General features: G+C 42.9%; 1 protein-coding gene across 4 annotated transcripts in view; it reads left to right on the top strand.

Moving 5' to 3' along the window:
- REXO1 (RNA exonuclease 1 homolog) overlaps window positions 1-12,068 on the top strand; it is a 78,132-nt gene that overhangs the window by 35,675 nt on the left and 30,389 nt on the right. For all 4 annotated transcript variants that reach the window (XM_050933696.1, XM_050933697.1, XM_050933695.1 and 1 more), the window contains exons 3-7: window positions 260-361; window positions 2,718-2,919; window positions 7,459-7,622; window positions 10,067-10,204; window positions 11,539-11,662. In XM_050933696.1, coding sequence (XP_050789653.1) covers window positions 260-361; window positions 2,718-2,919; window positions 7,459-7,622; window positions 10,067-10,204; window positions 11,539-11,662 — 730 coding nt within the window. The remainder of the gene's footprint in view (window positions 1-259; window positions 362-2,717; window positions 2,920-7,458; window positions 7,623-10,066; window positions 10,205-11,538; window positions 11,663-12,068) is intronic.

The following is a 12,068-nucleotide window of genomic DNA, read 5'->3' as shown; positions in this document are numbered from 1 at the left end:
TCCTACTGTAAGGTCTGTGAATGGGCTGCATGGGTGGGAACAGTAATGCTGTTATTCATTTGCTTCACTGGTGCCTCTTATTTTGAAAGCTGGTTCTCTTTCAGTAGTTTAGCAGCTGGTAGTAGTTTGTACTCACCTGCTGTCTGGAAGCAATTTCCCTTTATGATTCCATTATCCCAGAGGGAGGCTTTCCAAACCTCCCCGTGGAGCAGAAACTTGAGTTGCTTCAATTTTGGAAGTTTGCTCTTTTGTTTTGTAGCCACTGAAAGAAGAGGCAAGTGAAGAAAAGGTGGATGACGCTTTAACCACTCTATTTCCTGGCCAAAAAAGGAGGATCTCTCACCTTGCCAAGCAAGGAAATGTAAGTGTAAACCTCATGAACAAGAATACAATTTGGAGAAAGTGTTAATAAGATTTCTCTCCCATCATATGACCACAATGTATTAGGAAACAGCACAGGCTGTAGGTGAAACAACCAAAACATAGGGAAGTTGACTGTGATATATTTGCAGTGGAACCCTGTTACATGGAAGTTCTTTCTTTTCCCCCCTGAATAACTTCACTCCGAAATACAGTTTGAGTTCCAGTAAAGTTAATGGCAAAACTCCCATTGGCCTTCAGCAAAAACAGGTACCAGCCCTGTAACTGGAATTGCATTCTGCATGTTGTGATGCACTGACAGTCTAAGATTTGTCATGTTCCGTCAATATAAATGTAACTTCTTTAGATCAAAGTTAACTGTACACAGGTTACCCTGGGTATTTAAGAAAGCTTATTAAGTTTTTGTCCTGCGAAAGCAAAAAGGTTAATATAGCGTATTTGCCTGAGTCTGAAGCACTGCAAATCTGAGGGGTTGTTTTCCTTGTTTGTATTTGCTCCATTTTAACCAGCTGAGTATCTCATTTTACATCTTTTTTCTACACATCTGAATTTAAAGTATCTTCAGAAAACAAGAAAATAGGCCATAAAGACATCATCGTTTTCTTTCATTCAGATTTTTCATTTTTGTCATAGTTTTCCCCTCCAGCTGCTGAAGACAGATTATTCAGTTTTATATTGCAGCAGGAGAAGAATGAAGGTTTAAGTGTTGATCTAACCAGGATTTCCAAACTGAATTATTCTTCCTTTCCACACAGTCTGGAAAAGGGTGTTTTTAACCTTTTAAGCCCTGAGGTCAGTGCAGTGTGTTTTAGTTAATTACATATCTTCAGCCAGTTCACTTGTTTGATAAGGCTCTTTTTTATAAACTAAGGAGATAAGAGATTGAAGTAAATGGGTTGGAAATTCATTTATTCAAATATTCATTGTAAATATGTACAACGTTAGGCATTTATGTATCTTTAGATAAATGTTCTTAATGCCGCTTCTGACCCAAAGCACTTTTCAGAGCCATGAGGTAGCTATAGTGCAGTCACTATCTAGGCAAACAGCAGTCTTGGTGTGCTCAGCAACGGTTTGCACCCAGACTTGGACATCAGAACCTGATGTATAAAGAGAATGTTGACTAGGAGGTGGTATTATTGCCTTCTGCTTTCATGTCATGCCATACGATCCTTAACTTCTCCTGTTAATGTCAGAAAACATTTCCTATGTGTATGCATGCAGAGTTAAATTCCTGATATTGCTACGTGCATCCAAATGGTATTGTATGCATTGTGCTCCTTGCCACTTACATTTCAAGAACTTAAGTAGAAACAGAAGAAAAAGGGGGTGTCTTTTAATTTAGTTTTCGAATGTGAAATGAAGAGACTGGTGAGGAGGTAGAAAGCCATTCCCATCCAGTTCAGTAGTAAACTAATGTTATCGTCTATTCTCTGTTTACTCTGACACCAGTTTCCAGAAGACACTAATTTGCTCCCTAGTTTGCAGTCTCAGCAAAAAGGCCAGGTAATTAATGGGTTGTAGAGACTGCCCTCCCTTCTGAAAGACACTAGATGTGGACACCGAAAGTCAGGTCTGAGGTCCATTGGCTGGGAAGTGTGGGGAAGTTTGCATTGCTACTGCCTCTTTAGTATTTGTTCTCTCGCTAGAAGGTTTCGGTCTTCACTGCTGTCCATTCTGGCACCTTTCCTGCATACTGAATTCCCGCATCAAAGAAAATGCATATATAACTTTGTTGTACATGAGTATTGTTTTTCAGAAGAGTGCTGTTCCTATGTATGAACAGACCTCTGAATTCTAGTTGTCCTGATGCTATAAACACAAGTGGGTTTTGAAATAAACTAAAACTGAAGGGAGCTGCCTGTAATGATAACTATTCTGGAAGACTACCATGACCTCCACTTCCGTCAGCTGACACACGCAAACAAAATAAGGCTATGTACACACTACAATTTAGGTTAGTATAATTTATGTCGCTCAGGGGTGTAAATAAGCCACCCCCCTCAGCAACGTAAGTTACAATGATCTAAGTGCTGGTATAAACAGCACTTTGTCGGCAGGAGAGTTTCTCCTGTTGACATAGCCACCGCCGCTTGCAGGGGCTGGAATAATTAAGTAGGCAGGAAAGCCCTGTCCCATTCACTTAGAGCATCTGCACTAGCAGCACTACAGTGGTGCAGCTGCATTGGTGTAAGCTCAATAGAATAGCTATAGCCTAAATCCTGGGACCTAGAGTTGTAAAAGAGCCTCTACCCTTTTCTACTCTGAATGAAGGCCAAGGGTCTGGACTTCAGCGGGCAAACAGATTGATTTTAGAATACTTTGTATCTGTACAGACAGATGTCCCAAGCAAACCAGTCATCCGGCCGTACCGCCCACCAACTGCCCAGGAGGTCTGTTACCGGCGGATTCAGCTGGCACAGCAGCAGGCGGCACAGCTGGCTGTGGCAGTCCAAAGGGCCTCTCTTGTCTTGCCAGGAGAAAAGAAAAGGATTGCTCATGTGCCAAATGTAGCACTTTCCACAGGAGCAAAGCAGAGTAAGTCACCACTAGCTCCATTAACTGCTGTCTTTCACTTTCTCCTATTAAAATGACACTGTCTCCTTAAGAGAATGTTTTAAAGAGAATAAAAGCGCCAGGTGTTTTGCAGCGAGAATACAGGAAAACAGAAACATTCCTCCATTTGAGGTAGCATTAGCCCAGTTCAGATCTTTGTGTGCTGGGCCAGAAGTCAGGGATATTGTATTTTTCCTTTCCTTTCCCCTCTCCTCCAAACTGAAAAATCCCATTTAACAGGGTTCAAAAAAGAATTTCATGGAGGATAGGTCCATCAATGGGTATTCGTCTGGAATGGGTGACGGGGAATGTCACTTGAGGATTACCTGTTCTGTTCATTTTCTCTGGGGCACCTGACATTGGCCACTGTCGGAAGACGAGATACTGGGCTAGATGGACCTTTGGTCTGACCCAGTATGGCCATTCTTATGTTCATTGTTTTCTGAAAAGTAAGAAACTTTACAAAGCGCACACATGTTTTATGAAATGAAACAAAATGCATGCTACGTGATTCATGTCGTAAGTGTGTGTATTCCTCAACTATGTTGTCCAAAATAAAAAACTTTGCTATTCTCTTAGCAAAACAAGAAAGCTGTTAATAACTTTCCTCTCTCTTGACTAGTTATATCTAATGCACTTTTGTTTCTGCCCTTACATACAGATACATTTTTACCAACTTATTTGCTTTTTCAGTATCTAACACTGGGTAGGCAACTATGGCATGTGTGCTGAAGGCGGCACGCAAGCTGATTTTCAGGGGCGCTCACACTGCCCGGGTCCTGGCCACCAGTCCGGGGGCCTCTGCATTTTAATTTAATTTTAAATGAAGCTTCTTAAACATTTAAAAAACCTTATTTACTTTACACACAATAATAGTTCAGTTATATATTAGACTTATAGAAAGAGACCTTCTAAAAACGTTAAAATGTATTACTGGCACGTGAAACCTTAAATTAGAGTGAATAAATGAAGACTCGGCACACCGCTTCTGAAAGATTGCTGACCCCTGATCTAACATACAAAGTTCAAGACAATTTGAATATCCTAAAAGCATACTGGATGCATGCTAAGCTGGTTGAACAGTAGTTCAGATCTTCTAAAAATTAACAAAATTCTGAATGCAGCTGGTCCTGTCTTCTGTGATTTTACTTCCTCAGTTTTCCATCATTTTAATTCAGTGACCAGTAGCACTGTTGCCTTCACAATCATAGTTATGGGGTAGAAATCTGGATCTTCAGTTTTAAATGCTGGAAGAGAAGGAGTGAACTTGCGTTCCACTAGCCATGATTTAGGCACTTTTCCTGTTCAGGGGTTTAACCTATAACCTTTGTATTTGGGATCAGTAATATTGGCAAAATAATGAAAAGGTTCTGTAATTTCTCTGAATGGCTTTTTGATTTTATTTCTGTGTAGTTCCAATTTTTTTTTATTTTGTTCAAGCCAAATTTTCACTGAGGCTCTGACAGTGGTATCATCCGCCTGTAGTCTCCCAAGCCCCCCTGAAATATCTGCTTTTTAAAATGTAGTGCCTTTCTGTTGAGTCCCTTGTCTGCATAAAACGTGTGTTATGCATTAAGTTTTCATGCTCGTTGGAAATGTCAACATACTAGTTCTAGTTGCATACCAGTGTATAGAGTTCCACTAGGCAGGGCATCTGTCAGTGTGACTCTTTCTAAAGCTAGTTAGCAAACCAAGCTTGCAAACAATTCATAACTCCACCTACTACCTTCTCTTCAACATTCAGGGACCGTTGAATCCTCCCGCTAGATACTCTTCTCTCTCCAGTCACAATGACTTTGTCCATTCTGTGTTCACATAAATACTTCAGAATGGCGCAAGTTCAAAAAGTAGAAAAATCTGAGTTAACTTTTTTTCTGGATAAAAGTTTTCACAGCACTCTAAGCATTACTTTCCCATTGTAAGACCCTCCTGGGTATTGTCAGTATTACAGATACCCTTAGCCCATGCTGATGGCAAAGAAGAACTGGAGATTATAATCTAGAATCCTCTATTTAGGATTTTTTGGAGGAGAAAAGATGTTTTAAAAATTATTGGGTTGTTTCTTGGAAAAACAAACTCTGACATCTGTATTTTCTTCTGCCTGCAAAATCTGCCCTGCCATGTGTGAAAAGAAAGCCAGCCACTTCTCCATGTGTAATGTGAAAGCAACATCCTCAAACAGCATTTTAAAGGGGGAAAAATTGCCCCAATATATTAGTGGCAAGATGCTCATCTGGCAGGTGTGTTTTAGAAAGGCTGTTTTTGGGGAAGAGGAACTACAAAACAATCTTCTTAGTCCACTAAGGATGTTAATAAACTTGGGGTTAAGAGAGATGTTGGCATATATTTTTTTTCAAGACTCAAATCATTACACAAGTGAGACATAATATGAAATATGCTTAGCTGAACATTGCCAGCTGTATTTAAGGGAATACAGAAGGTGGAATTCTGGGCCCACTGAAGTCAATGGGGGGTTTGCCATTGATTTCATTGGGGGAAGGTATTTCACCACCAGTGTGTTCACCCTTTTGCTTTTCTGTTACCATAATATTGACTCATCATGAAGTGGTTTCTGCTACCTAGCTTTCATGTTGTAGATGTCAGGGTATTCTGTGTCCTTCCTCTCCTGAAATTGTGGCATCACTGAGATCTTTTTGTAATGGCTTTTCTGGTATCTGAGTGTCCATGGTAGTGACTGAGTCCTTAGCATAGCCTCTCTGAGCCCTTCCCTCTTGCTGTATCACAGAAGTCATTATTTCAGGACGTGGACAGGTACTTCCAACAGCAACCAAGAACTCTTCTGGTTAGGTGATGAATGAGCCCCCCGAGACTCTTCAGAACACCTTTCGATGCTGTTAGGGCTTATTCACTGGCTCTATGGATATGGGGAAAGCGGTGGATGTGATATATCTTGACTTTAGCAAAGCTTTTCATACAGTCTCCCACAGTATTCTTGCCATCAAGTTAAAGTAGTATGGACTGGATGAATGGACTATAAGGTGGATAGAAAACTGTCTAGATTGTCGGGCTTAATGGGTATAGTTGGCAGCTGGTATCAAGTGGAGTGCCCCAAGGGTTGGTCCTGCGGCCGGTTTTGTTCAACATCTTTATTAATGATCTGGATGATGGGATGGATTGCACCCTCAGCAAGTTCACAGATGACACTAAGCTGTGGGGAGAGGGAGATACGCTGGAGGATAGGGATAGAGTCCAGAGTAACCTAGACAAATTGGAGGATTGGGCCAAAAGAAATCTGATGAAGTTCAACAAGGACAAGTACCGAGTCCTGCACTTAGGAAGGAAGAATCCCATGCACTGCTACAGGTGGGGGACCGAGTGGCTAAGCAGCAGTTCTGCAGAAAAGGACCTGGGGATTACAGTGGACGAGAAGCTGGATATGAGTCAGCAGTGTGCCCTTGTTGCCAAGAAGGCCAATGGCATATTGGGCTGTATTAGTAGGAGCATTGCCAGCAAATCGAGGGAAGTGATTATTCCCCTCTATTCAGCACTGGTGAGGCTTCACCTGGAGTATTTTGTCCAGTTTTGGTACCCCCACGACAGAAAGGATGTTGTCAAATTGGAAAGAGTCTAGTGGAGGGCAACGAAAATGATCAGGGGGCTGGAGCACGTGACTTATGAGGAGAAGCTGAGGGAACTGGGGTTATTTAGTCTGCAGAAGAGAAGAGTGAGGGGGGATTTGATAGCAGCCTTCAACTACATGAAGGGAGGATCCAAAGAGAGTGGAGCTCAACTCTTCTCAGTGGTGGCAGATGACAGACAGAACAAAGAGCAGTGGTCTCAAATTGCAATGGGGAAGGTCTAGGTTGGATATTAGGAAACGCTATTTCACTAGGAGGGTGGTGAAGCCCTGGAATGGGCTCCCTAGGGAGGTGGTGAAATCTCCATCTTTAGTGGTTGTTAAGGCCCAGCTTGACAAAGCCCTGGCTGGGATGATTTAGTTGGTGATGGTCCTGCTTTGAGCTGGGGGTTGGACTAGAGGACCTCCTGAGGTCTCTTCCAACCCTAATCTTCTATGGTTCTATGTTCTTAACTGCTCTTCCTGTACCATTTGAGGACATCACATTCATGCATTCCTTATTAAATAAGTGACTATTTTATCACATCAGGTAGTGTGGAAGAAGAAAAGCCCAAGAGCATTTACACGGGTCACAATGAGTAGGAGTGTGACAGGATTTAACTTCTGCCAGTGCTCCTTGCACTGGAACCAAGATGTCTGTAATTCTGACACTAACTCCCAAGTCAAAGACTAACTGTGTAGCACATTGCAGCAGAAACTTAAAAATTCCACCGTCATCACTGCACGGGTTGGACACATCACCTAATTTGACAGACTCACTGAGTTCTTTCTCCATTGACATGGCAGATAAGCACAAGGAATGAAACTTGTGACCATTCCTGGATCCCAGTGTGCAGTGCAGTCTTTGAACTCTGGGTGCTCAGTCTGACAAGTGAAAATGTGGATGGAATTTCTGTCTAAATCATATTTTCTGTACCTTGTAGTCACTGTGGGCATTAAGAAAACCATTCCAGTCAGCAGTGTTACAGCCCCCAATGGCTCTGAGGCACCTACTCTTACGCTGAAGGCCCGTACGCTAACTGGCATGACGTCTAAGACCACTACTACTGCTTTACAGAAAAGAATAGCACACGCTCCCAGTCTGCAGGTAAAACAAACTCTTGGCATATCAAACCCATCTCCACAGTATGTTTTTTCCCCTCGTTCCACACTGGTTTGATTGCATGTAACAGTGTGCTGCTGCAGGCTCCGTGAGGAGCAGTGAGATTCAGCTAGCTGCTGCCATGTTCCAACTGAGTTTCCCACTCTTACTGTGTTTGCCCTATTCAGGATTACTTAACTGCAACATTTAGTGGGGCTGCAATGTATAAACATACAAGTACTTCAGCAAATGCTTCTCTCATCATTCGACTCAGAGTGACATTGAGGGCGGAAGTGGTTTCTGTCCTAAAGATAACCTTTTGAAAGCCACCTGGATGTATCTGCAACCGAATTCTAACGTTTAAATATACTGTCACCTTATACCAATCTCTCATCTTGTGTCTGTACCCTGCTTGTACTGTCTGTGTAGATTTGTAGCTGTTTGGGGCACGAACCTTGTCATCCTGTGTGTTTGAAAAGTGCCACTTATGCTACAGCTCTCTGTTGTTGGGCAAAAAAGGTGCATTTTCATCTTGTTACTTCATTTGAGTGAAGTCTACACAGGAAAGCTTTAGTGTTTTTTAGTTTTACCTAAGGTGTGAACTTAAACTGGACTAGTTATACCGGTATAGCCCTCTTTGTGGACACTCTTATTCCAGGATAAGAGTGGCTTTTTTAAATTTAGCTCAGACTGTGTCTACACTGCCACTTTCAGCGCTAACATTTTAGGTGTTCAAGGGTGTGAAAAAACACCCCCCTGAGCAACAAAAGTTTTAGCACTGAAACACGTCGGTATAGACAGCACTTCATCGCCGGGAGCTGCTTGTTCAGGGTGGTTATTTTTTATCGCCAGGAGAGCTTTCCCCCGGCGATAAAGCATGACTACACTGCCCATGTCACAGCGCTGTGTAGACATACCCTCAGACTCCTTCCCAAGTGACATCAGCTAAATTGGAAAAAGGCATGTTGAATGAGTGTCCACACAGGAAGTTATACTGGTATAACTACATATGTTGAAAGTTACACCTTAGGTTATGTTGGAAAAAGTTTCCTATGTAGATAAGGCTGTCACTTAACTAGCAGTATGAGTGATTTTCAGTGGTGTTCAGTGAAGTTAACTTAACAAACATGACTGACAGAAGCACCCTTTCTGTCTGTCAAGACAGGGCCAATGGCACTCCATAAAACAAACTTTCATCCTCATTGGAGCAATTGTTGCTGCAGGTCCTTTCCACTCCCCAGTCTCTCCTGGTGCACCTCGGCGTTAACTTGCAGCACGTGGGTTATTATGTTCCCGGGTTTACGTTGGGTGGCTTTGTGATGTGGGCATACAGTTTGTGGCAAGAGACTAAAAGCGTATCACTTGTGATGTAAGCTGGCATTTTAGAGTGTGTCTACACAGCAGTCATTAGATGTGATTGCAGCACAGGTAGGCATACCCAAGCTAGCACTGATCTAGCTGGCTCGACCAACAATAGCAGGGAAGCTATGGCAGCACAGACTAGCTGCTCGCAGGATCCTGGGCAGGGTTGTACCCAGGCAGCTAGGCTGTGCCTCTGCTCATGCTGCTGTGGCTTCTCTGCTATTGTTGTTCAAGATAATGAGCTCAAAACTGGCGTGGGTGTGTCTGCCTGTGCTTCAGTCACACCTCTGATTGCAGTGCAGACAGACCTTTTTAGGAGAACGGCAGTGTTTGTTTGTACCCTACTCAAATACAGAGAGTATTTTTAGTCAGTATTCCAAGACAAAAATTGTTAGGGCATAGAAAGTGCATATCAGTTACTTAAGGGTAAAAGTCCTTACAAGCGCTTTGTAGTTGGCACACACAAAAATGTACAAAGACAGGAAATGCAATGGCGTAATTGAACTTACGAGAACCCCAAATTGCAAGTATGGAAATTCAGTTAGGTTGCCAAACTATCTGAACTCAGCCCCTTAGCGTGTTGCCCAGCCTCCCATTTTCCCTTCTTTGCAGGTGGAGTATCGGAAATGTGCACCACAGACCATTGGTTTTATGTTTGGTTTCATACAGTCATGTCTCCGATACGAAGTGTGATGCTTTGTCACCACACTAACCTTGACTCTTTTAATGTAAGTGCTACTATTTTAATGGTCTGGGAAGCTTTTCTATGTAGACATACTAGCTTTGTGTCTAATGCCACTGAGGCTACTTGGCTGCCTTGTGGAATCTTAAGGCCCGATTCCACATGGCTGTAACAAAACATCATAAAAATCTCAATACTTCTTTATAATAAAAGTACTGTGGGGGACCAGAGCAGTTGCAAGTGTTATTTTTGCGACTGCAAATGACACACATTGTATTGGGGTTTCAGAAGGTTTTCAGAAAGGAAGTCACAGCACTATTAATAACACCTGGGAAACATGAGATACCCAAAGCAATTTGTTTCTCAAGCCCTGCCCAACCTTTTATTCCTTTCTTTTTCTCTTTAGAGCGCTAGTTTAAAGAGGCCCGTTATTCCCACTGAGTTTGGTGCCAAAGTCCCAACCAACATTCGCCAAAGGTACCTCAATCTCTTCATTGACGAGTGCCTGAAGTTCTGCTCTTCCTCACAGGAAGCGTTTGACAAGGTCTGTGTTGGCATTCTCTTTTAAGTATGAAGTTTGAAGTGGGGGATTTTCTTCTGTTTGTCATAATCATTTTGGGTTTTGTTTTCTAGCTGTGCTGCAGCCAATGCTACTTATTCAGGAGTGAAGTAGGTTAAAAATGCATGTGATCTGTAGAAAAATGGCAAAGATTACAATTCCAGTGGAATTTCACCTCGCTCCCTGCTGGGAGATCCATGCATAGAATCATAGGGTTGGAAGGGACCTCAGGAGGTCATCTAGTCCAACCCCCTGCTCAAAGCAGGACCAGTCCCCAGACAGATCTTTTCCCTAGTTCCCTAAATGGCCCCCTCAAGGATTGAACTCACAACCCTGGGTTTAGCAGGCCAGTGCTCACCACTGAGCTATCCCTCCCCCCATGCATGGCCCAGGGAAGTCTCTTCCAGGTTTCTGGCCGAGACTTTGAAACAACCGGAGTCAGACTCTGGAAGATCCTTCCCAAGTGTTATCCTGAACCTAGAGCATGGTGGTAAAGACCTTCTGGAGATTGTCAGTCTGTACAGATATGCATATGGTGCCGACATGATCTGTAAAGCTCATCATTCATGTTACCTCACTATTGAGTCTCAGTGCCTTGATTTTAAGGAGCCTCACAGTGACCTGCTAACATATCATTAGCATTTTCCGAGGCAGAGTTGAGAAAATCACATGCTTTACTTTGAGAAACCCTAACCAGTGAGGTCAGTTGGGTAAATTCAAAATAACATGCTCCACGTGTCTGGTGCAAAACCAACTCTGAGGATTTTTCTTGTGGCATCTCTCCTTTCCCACTCCCAGTAGGAAATGTTCCTATTGGCACCAGGGCGTGGGTCTGAGGGTGAATGGGTTCTTATCTGCCATTCTGGATAACCTCCCTTTTTGCCTGCTTCATACCTCTGTGCTTTCATGCTGCTGCAGGAGGACTAGTGAGTAAAAAACTAAGACAGCGTCTAGGCGGCGCTGTGAATCTAGCTGTGAATGTCTAGAGTTCAAATGCATCCCTTCCATGACCTGCTGTTAACACTGTTATCCCACAAGTAGGAGGACCCAAGACAGTTTTTGAACTAGTGTCTCTTGCCTTGTATCTTGGCACATTGCTTCTGAAACTGTTTGTTGGTGCCAGTTGCATTGCCACTGTCAGTAGACAGGTTACTGGGCTAGATGGACCTTTGGTCTGACCCAGTACGGCCGTTCTTATGTTCTTATAATCACTTTGCTGTCACAAGAGGGTACTGTGTTCAAGAAGACTCACGCTCTCTCACACAACTAAAATTGAACACGCTAAAGGAGCAGGTGGTAACAGACTACGTTATTTGCAGGCTCTATCAGAGGAGAAGGTGGCTTATGAACGCAGTACCAGCCGGAACATCTACCTGAATGTGGCAGTGAACGCATTAAAGAAGCTAAGAAGTCTAGTACCCAATTCCCCGCCTTGTGTAAACAGTACGTACTGCACTGTGGATTTTCAGATCCAAAACCATGATGGGATTAGAGCCAGCAGAGTGAAACACATTGAAAAGACAGAGCCATTTCTCAGATGCATTAGGCTTGAAAGGCAAGCAACTCGAGTTAGCTTTATAGCCTTGCAAGCTTTAATAGATCTCCTCAAGAGGAAAATCCTGCAATGCTTTGTTGGCTGTCTATACCTAAATGGAGATAATGCCATGAGGATGGGTGGCTTTTTTAGCACAAGTTCTTTAAAATGAAAAATCCTGCTAATGGAGTAACTTTCACATGGTGCCTTCAAAGTCAGAAACTCGTCCATCACCACAGAAATCTGTTACACGCATTAAGCTTCAAGAGAGAAAAGAAGAGGGTTAAGACATTTCATTATTGGCTCTCGAGAGGG

The sequence above is a fragment of the Gopherus flavomarginatus genome, chromosome 24 (assembly GCF_025201925.1).
Source record: "Gopherus flavomarginatus isolate rGopFla2 chromosome 24, rGopFla2.mat.asm, whole genome shotgun sequence".
Taxonomy (NCBI): Eukaryota; Metazoa; Chordata; order Testudines; family Testudinidae; genus Gopherus; species Gopherus flavomarginatus.
Note: the sequence above shows the minus strand (reverse complement) of the source record. Positions and strands in the feature narration are given on the sequence as shown.